Source organism: Ceratotherium simum, chromosome 5 (assembly GCF_057802395.1).
Source record: "Ceratotherium simum simum isolate JZ-2026a chromosome 5, ASM5780239v1, whole genome shotgun sequence".
NCBI classification, from domain to species: domain Eukaryota; kingdom Metazoa; phylum Chordata; class Mammalia; order Perissodactyla; family Rhinocerotidae; genus Ceratotherium; species Ceratotherium simum.
Genome location: NC_141904.1, coordinates 5617305 through 5626289, shown reverse-complemented (window position 1 = coordinate 5626289; position 8985 = coordinate 5617305). Strand labels below are relative to the sequence as shown.

General features: G+C 42.4%; 1 protein-coding gene across 1 annotated transcript; it reads right to left on the bottom strand.

Annotated features, from left to right (window-relative positions):
• Positions 1 to 843: 843 nt before the first annotated feature.
• On the bottom strand, positions 844 to 8658 carry TM4SF1 (transmembrane 4 L six family member 1). The gene is given in 6 exon segments (XM_087430406.1): positions 844 to 1652; positions 1654 to 1726; positions 3821 to 4021; positions 6622 to 6767; positions 6855 to 6944; positions 8375 to 8658. Coding segments are annotated over 6 exon segments (720 nt in total). The 5' UTR covers positions 8552 to 8658; the 3' UTR covers positions 844 to 1619.
• Between the last annotated feature and the right edge of the window lie 327 nt (positions 8659 to 8985).

The following is an 8985-nucleotide window of genomic DNA, read 5'->3' as shown; positions in this document are numbered from 1 at the left end:
GCAATACCGATCATACATTAAACAACAACACAAAGTTACATATCTTTTCATGTCACATTAAAATTGTTGCAGGTACCTCAACATATCATTTCAACTGGAGTCGTATTTCAGAAGTACGATGTTCTTAGACCCCCTCATCAGACCACTGTGAGATCCCCGGGGATCGCTGTCTCCCGTCTGCAGATGTGGGTGTGATGGAGTGGGCTATCAAAACAACTATATTATAATTTTCAAAAATATTCCCATATTGATTTACTTTGTACTTATTTTATGCATTTTTAAACAGTATTCCTCGAAGGAGTCTGTAGGCTTCACCAGACTGCCAGAGGGACGGAGGCACAAAAAAGGTCCAAAGCCTTCCATCCGGAAACCACTGCCTGGCGCCTTGCACGGAGGAGGAGCTCGGCTGTCTAATGGCCGGTGAGCTTCTTTATTAACTTGCTTGTCTGTTTCCGAGGCCAAGAAACACCAAAAGCAGACAATTTCTGTAGACAGTTCCCAATAGGCCAGAGGACTCTGTCACTTGAAAGAGCCTAACTCTGTACAACAGATATAAAATATCAAGAGAGGAAATACCCCCAGAAGCCTGATGTCTGGAGCACCCAGCAGAAAGGAAAGTTACCTAACTAGGGTGATGACCCCAAGGGATGGCAGAGCAACAGCAATGCCTGGATAGCAGAGGGAGGCAGAGGAGTAGGGAGAGGATGAGGGGAGAATGTGGGATCAAGAAACCTGAAAACACAAGGCCCCTAGCAATGCGGGCTGCCCAACCTGCAGGCTGGGGAAAAAACAGGGAGAAAAGAGGAGGAACGTTAAACAAGGACAATGAAACCACACAAGAAAACAATGGTAGAGAATACTTTATTTTGTTGTATTTAAACAAGGAAGTTTTGGGGGTATTTCCTTCTGGTGTTCCTGCCCCTCCCCCTCCTCTCCCATTTTCTAAGGATGCTGATCAACTGCTTTATTCCGTTCCCCATCTTTCTTCTTGACCAATTATCCAGGCCTTTGTCTTTTTAAATACATGATCCTTAGTGCTTGTCTTTGAAGGACAAAAAGATTTCCAGGTGTTAGGAAGATGTAGGACCTGGCGGTACTCCAACCAACCAGCAGCACTGCGAGTTTTGACTCATTCATTGGTCTTGGAGCATTCTCAATCAGCCCTCCCAACTTCAGGCAAGCATCTGTCTTTCACAGAACACCAAACAATTCCAAAAGGCCTCTTGTTAGAGATTCGCAGGTGTACAAATGGGAAACACCATATAAACAGTGAAAAAACACATCTTTTCAGGTTTTTGGATTTTTCTCCTTCATGGTCTTAAAAAAAGCAACTAGAAATCTGTCTTTCATTTAATAAACACATGCACATATACATATATACAACAGTAATTGGAATGTGATATTTATCCTTGTAATGCTTCTCAAAAGCATTACTTCAGGCCACAGTTTATCTCAGATATGCTGAGGACCGTCATCCAGTCTGTAAATAATCTCCAGAGTGTGGTTTATTTTCTCATCCCTAAAGAAATGTTTGTTTGCTCAGTTCAAACACTGACATCATGTGAAGATGCTAGTCTTTATACACATTTATAAAAGTAGAATATGTGGAGTATGATACACTAGTACAAAGTTTTACAAATTAATACAAGAAAAAATATATAAATTACAGTGAAATAGAGGAAGATTGTGGTTCTGTCCTGGGACGGTTCTTTTAACAGTCGTATCGCTGTAAAGAAAATGAAATATGCATTAGGCTGTGATCAGGTTAAACAAACACTGGTGATATTTCAGTCCTTTAAATCCTTGTTTTAAGCAAACATAGAGCAGAGTGATCTCATCTTCAGAAGAGCTTTGGGCAACAACACAGAGAGCTTACACAGTGCTCCCGAAATGTTTCCTAAACAAGCCAGATCCGTTGTCCTTCCTGAGTAAAAGCTGCAGAAAGGGGCCATGGAAACTGCGGCTTGGTTGGCTTTGAATGTGTTTGGGGTGGGTTTTTTTTTTTTTTTTTTTTTAAATTATGGGAAGAGGTGGTTTTTTTTTTTTTTTTATATTTTATTTTGTCCCCCCAAAGCCCCAGTGGATAGTTGTATGTCGTAGCTGCACATCCTTCTAGTTGCTGTATGTGGGACTCGGCCTCAGGATGAACGGAGAAGTGGTGCCTCGATGCGCACCCGGGATCCGAACCCGGGCCACCAGCATCGCAGCGCGCGCACTTAACCACCAAGCCACAGGGCCGGCCCTGGGGTGGGTTTTTAATCCAAGGGATTTAAGAGATAATGCCTGGGAGTTTCACACAGGAGTAGGCTCAATGTGGGTAACCTTTCCCGTTCAATGCTACCAAGTTACAGCTTGACTCATCTCTGCTAAAAACCTTGCCCTCTGAAAGTGTCTTTTGTCTCACACACAAAGGTAACAGATCTGCACTGCGGTGTCTGGGAGGAAGCCATCCCTGCAGTGGCTCAGATGGGAAACCCAGTGGGACCATTTGCTTCCCCCACTCAGGGGAGCGTCACTCTGCCAACCACTACAGAGATTTTGGTCATGGACATATCATGCTGTCCCCAAGATGCACGAGTGCTGAAGTCCAGGGGGCCTCGCCCAATTTAAACTCTGCTTGTAGGAAATTCAAGGCTAAAGATGGGTTATATTATAGCAGTCCCGAGAGGATTCTTCTCTGCCTCTCGCCAAACAGATTGCCTGGAAACAAGTCCAGATTGAAGGTTTCCCACTCTGTTCTTTTCTTGGAAATTTGGCAGGCTCCCAAGGAATTCTTAATCTTGCTGTACTTGCCTGATAACGGAAACTAGATTTTTAATTTAACTTCCCCTCAAAAATTGTAGAAAGTTTCCATGTATTTACAGCAAAGTTTTTCACGGTAGCAATGGGCTGTTAGTTTTCATTAAGTTTTGTCTTATTTTAAAAGAAAGTTAAAAGACCTTGAACCAGAGGAGTAATTCGTTAGAAAAATATAATTTAATAAGTTTCTGCTTACCTAATCCTGTTTTACAGAATAAGACATAAAACAAACCCTCCAAAACTGGACCAAAGCTGGACTTCCATCAATTCAATAATATATGTTTTTTAGGAGGATATAGAAACAAAAACTTTCCCTGCTACTAACAAATGCATATTTCTCGCTGAAATCATATCTCCAGGAAACAAGTGCTTCCTGGCTTTCTTTCACAGTGAAAGGTTTTTCATGAGCTGCTATTCAAAGACTACTAGTGATTCTCCACTCTTAGCTGTTTGGGCATATTTGTGCCTCCTGATTAGGAAGGAATTGTAGAAAACCCAACAGAACAGCAAGCATCGCCAAAAGATTAGGAACAGGAGCCAAGGTATCAAATGACCCAGGATTGAAGCCTGTTACCTCCTGACTAGGTGACTTAGACACATTGCTTAATCTCTGAGGCATAGTCTCATCTGAAATACGCACTGAGCGCAGTGCCCAGTACAATGAATGTTGGCTATTATTTGTGTATACTGATTGGGAACATGAGAGCAGCAAAGAGAAGACATTTCTTGTGTGTCTCTGCAGCCAGAGCAGGGGTAGCGAAAGGGGCAGTGGGTTACATCCTGAAGGGGCATTTTCCTACGTACACAGAGCCAAGAACAAAGAACCAAGACAACCCAGTGACTGTGACATTCAAGGAAGCTTACTATTAAGAGCAAAACGGAATGCTGTAAATGCTTTGCCACAAAGATAATGTGGGAATAATTGCCGGTAGATTGAGCATTGTTTGATTCTGCCTTTTTTCTCCATGATGAAAACAATGGTGCATTACAGTAACGGAATACACAAGGGCCAGGCGATGACATTTTCACACAGGTTCTTACCTGTTGGCGAGAGTTGCAAAAGCCACATATGCCTCCAAGTATTCCATTTATTACTTGAATGACACACAAGATGAATTCAATGCCACCAAGTGCCAAAAGGATAGAAAACAGAGTGACATTCCATTCCACGACATGCTTGGGTTCAATGCACTGGGACCATGTGGACCTATTCAGAAGGTATCTGCGGATAAAAAGAGAAACTTCTGATACATGACCACACCTAATGGGGTGTCTCATCAACTACTTTTTTAAAGTGTGGTGTTTTTTCATTCAGAAAAAAAGAAATGAATTAATTCAATGGCCTATATCAAATTCTTCCAATCCAAGTCATTCCACAAAACGAGGAATTTAGCCCAGATCTTGTTGCAATGATAGACACAAAATCCAACAAAGATTATCAAGCAGTCAATGTGAGTTAGACATAGTGCCAGGGCTGGGGTTAGAATAGTGAGCCCAGAGGGGGCTCTCGCCCAGAAAGCTTAGCTTAAGGGAGAGACAATAGGTAACCTCAAGGCAACAAGCTTGCTAATCAGGCAAAGGGAGAGGGAAAGAGCCACAGAGGAGGGACACCTAACCGAGGCCAGGGAGGACACCTGCATAGGTATCTATCCCACAAGTCTGAGCTCCAGGAAGGTAGGAACCAGAGCTATTCATCGTTGTGTATCCAGCCTCTAGACTAGTATCTGGCATTAGTAGGTACTCAATACATTTTAAAGGTAATTGAATGATAAATAACAATCTGAAGCCACTTTGTGAAATGTTAGCAAACCATGGTGAGGTCATATCTGAATAGATGGATAGATAGATAGATAGACAGATAGATAGATAGATATAGATAGATAGATAGATAGATAGATAGATAGAGAGAGAGAGAGAGAGATAATCACTTAGTAGATTTTCCAAACACCTGGCTATTCTCACAGTCTGAAAAATTCTCTCTGATTACTCTCTTAGAATTTCAGCCTTTGCTACATCATAGGGTATTTGAATTCTTAATGAAACAGGGTTCAATCATGTGGGAAAATCTAGGATTGACTTAATGCCACAAAGAGGTCTGGTGTAGTTCTTTCCTTATCACTTCTTCCTGCCACAACAGAACAAAGGGGCTGGGAATTAGAGACCTAACTTTGGAACAGTTCATTGCGCCAATCAGAAATTCAACTCGTTGATTACAAAAAGTTCTGTCCTTCCGGCCCTGTCTTTCTGCACGTCAGTGGAACAAAAATCCATAATTTCAGGACACAATGTAAGGAAATTATTTGGCTCCACTTGGCTATTGAGCCACTAATCACTGGCTTGTGACCATTAGTTATTCCCAATATTTCCCATATGGAAATCCCTGGACAGGGTGAAATGAGGAATGATACAGAAGCGGAAGGTTCTTGTGGAAGCTGGGGTGAATCACGGGAGAGGCACGCAATCAAACAGCTATAAAAAGAGTGGTGATACTCTCGCCCCTCCTTGCATTCCAGCTGCATTAACCGTGACCTTTTTCAGAGGTGGGTTTGTGCAGGTGTTGGTATGTTTGTGCATACATGAATAGCCAATCTGTACTAGTACATTCAGTATGTTCTGAATAAAGATGAATCACCACCCATAACAATTTTGAACACCAAAATTTCAAACTCCTGTAATTTCCCCTCAGAGTGCTGATTTCCCCTCAGAGGCTACCATGGGGCTGTATTCATTGTAAGCAAGTAGATAATATTAACTGCTCACAGTGGCAGTGTTCACAGTGTGTCAGCTTCTGTGACAAACATTTGCGTAGAGTAGCTCATTAATCTTCCTGACAACTGCCACTGGTTTTCTTTTACAGATGAAGTAACTGAGATGCACAGGGCTCAATTCACTTTTTCCTGGTTACTTAGAGAGTAAGTGCAGAGCTGGGATGGAATCAGGGTCCACCTAATTCCATACTTATGATCTTATGACCTCACTACATGCTGCACAATTCATGGGGGACAAACATTCTTGAAAATATAAGGGCAATTCAAATTCATTATTCATATTATTTTCACTCATGAATCTCATTACTAAATCTCCCAAAATTCAAAGAAGGATGTCGCTCATTTATCTTCATGTACATCAGTTTCTATCAGCTATTTCTGTTCTTTTCTCAATAATGGATAAGAAATAAATATCAACATAAAACAACAGAGCCTCTTAGATTATCCTGATGTTAAAGCGGTGAATAAGGCCTGTTTTATACAGCCTGAGACTTTAAATAAAGGGTGAGTTGTATGTGTTGTTGTGTTATATGTGAATATGTGTGTATGGGAGTAGTATGATTTACCCTGGGCTTTAGTTAAATTCATATAGTTTCCATTCACATTATATAAGGACTCTATAATATTTTCTTATAAAATAGTAAAATCAATCAATTGCTCTGGTATAGTGTACACACTATATGAACACAAACTCTACAGCCAGGCTGTCTGGGTTCAAATCCTGACTGTTATGTCCTAGCAATGTGACTTTGGGTAAGTTACTTCCTCTCTCTGTGCCTCGGTTTCCTCATCTATAAATGGGAGCAATAGTGGAAGTCACCTCACAGGGTTACCATGAGGACTGAATCAGTGAATCCATTACAAAGCACTGAGACCTTCTCCAGGTCAGGGACTGGGCGTCTGTCCTCTGACACCATTGCCTAAACCATGCCTGCGTCAGTGCCAATAAACCCGGCTCAGTGGATGGACGAGAGGGTGGGCGATGCCTTTTTAGTTTGCCACTATACCGTGTGGTGGATAAGACCGTGTGGCCTGACAAGGGACAGCTACTTACTCTCCGTCAGTGTTGGCAAAGGTGTAGTTCCAGCTGCCGGCGGCACCACGACACAGTGGTCCTTCCGCTAAGCCCAGGGCTGCCACGATGACGCAGTAGCCAGATCCCGCAAGTCCGATGACAGCGGCCAGTATAGACGAAAGCATCTTGGGAGGGGAGAAGCAGAAGTGAGCCACAGAGTGTCACGGCTGCCTCTCGGGAACCGCTGCCCCCACCCGCGCCGCAGCACCCACCGCGCATCTCTTGCCGCAGTTTTCGTGGCCGCAGCAGCCGCAACAGTCCTCCTCCTCCAGCCCCATGAAGACAAACGCGGGCAGGAAAATCTGGGTAGAAAACAAGCAAGTTCAAGTCATTGCCTTTCCCCAGGTCCATAAGAGTCGGGCTAAGCAGCTTTTGGTAAACATACATTTCTTCCTGACATTGTTGAATGGCTTTGGGTTAGATTGGCCAAGTATCTCATCGACTGTAAAACGATGAGGAGAGAAAAAATTCTCAGCATGCTCTCTGCTTGTTTTCGTGTAATGTGTGAAAGCCTTCTTCAGGATGAGGGTGTAGCAGGGGAGGGGTAAAATAATTACCTGTAACTGTTTATTCCACGAGAGTTCATAGGGTAGTCCCAGAGGCAAACTCTGTCCTGGAACTATTAAACCCTGTCTTTAAAACTGATTTTTTTTCGTTGTAAAACATAGAAGATACCAACAAATCTTTAACAGAATAACTAAAACTCTTTTGTAAATAGGAATGATGAAAGCTCTGCGTAATAATTGTGAACTGCTTCTTCGAAGGTACGATAGTTGTAGCTTTACAATAAAGCCTTTTAAAAAGGTAAGTATGAAATACTTTGAGTTTGAGATCAAAAGAAGCTTAAACAAGTGCAATGTTATATTAAGAACAAATGATTATGCTAACATGATAGTAATGCTTAGATTCAAAACAGATTTACCATATCATAATTAGTGTATCAAGGTTTAAATGTTTTAGTATTCTTTACTTGACAAAGAAAAATGTTTTGTATGATATTAGCAATTCCATAAAACTTCTCTTTAAACTTCTCAATCCCAGCGTTCTAAGGTAGTAAACTCAAGTTTGTCCACATTTTTTCCATGCTGTGGTTGAAGCTAATACTTTCGGCTCCCAGGTTGGCAAGCAAATTACTCTCACTTCAACTAAAAACAAACTTTGGAAAAAACAACACATTCCACTATTAGCTTCAGACACTGATCTGCTGCTGACTGTAGGATTTTTTCCTAGACACCACACCCTAGGATTACACAAGGGAGAAAATTTATAGTTCTTTCTAAATAGCAGTGCACTCACAATTCATTATTTTTTTCTGTTACAGATGCCTGAGAATAAACAGCAGACAATTCAGATCCAAAACTCTGTTGATTCAGACAGAGAACCAGCCACTCTTCCCAACTCCCAGAGCAAATGTTAAATGGCTACCTGCTCCAGGACTAGAAACTCCATAGTCTCTCAAATCTGATTTAGAAGCCAATACCTGTTTTCTAGCTTTGAAGTAAGAGTTTAGCAAAAAAGTAGCTCACTTTTAGTCGAAGGAGGATTTTGTTAAAACAACACCTAATAAAATTAACACACTAGACTGATCTCAACGTGTGTATAACCTGCTTTCAAAAGGAGAATGAACAAAAATAACTGGATTTGGAAATATGCATTATAGAAAACTTTCCGTGAAAACATCTGGTGAACAGGAGAGAATTTTTTAAGGTTGTAATAATTCTGAACGACTTACCATCAAGCCCCCTCCTGCGATGCCAGAAAAGAACCACACGAAGCGGCTGAGGTGGTTCTCAGAGGCATACTTGGTTTCCCCGTTGGGAAAGTAAAGCAGAATATTAGCCACAATGCAGAGGATGGCAAACAGCAGCAGAGAACGCCCGATGCATCGAGCGCATTGGCCGTAGCACATGGCGGCGAGGGGTCTGGGAGGTCTCTTGCCCCTTCACTGCAGCTCAGCGATGCCCCAGATCCGATGAGAGAGTGCCCGTCAGTGGCGAAAGCAAAAGCAATTTTCAGCCCATTGCTGCAACCGCTTAAATACTCTGAGTTCTTAGTCACCGGGAGGATGAGGTCCTTTGCTTTCATTGGTCCTGGTCACAGGCTCCGGTTGGGGTGGGGGAAGTGGGGGGAGTGACCCACCCTTCAAATGAAATCCTTGGGACAGGCGAAACCAGGAGCAGGACGTCAGAAACAGCCTCAGTCATAGGCAAGAGAGAAAATGAGTAATCCTCAACAAGGAATTCACTGTGCAACTCCTTCATGGGTAAAGAGTCGACAGGAAAGTCTAATACTTAACAGTTTCCAGTAACTGTCAAGTGTCCACGGCGTGACTGCCCTGGTTGA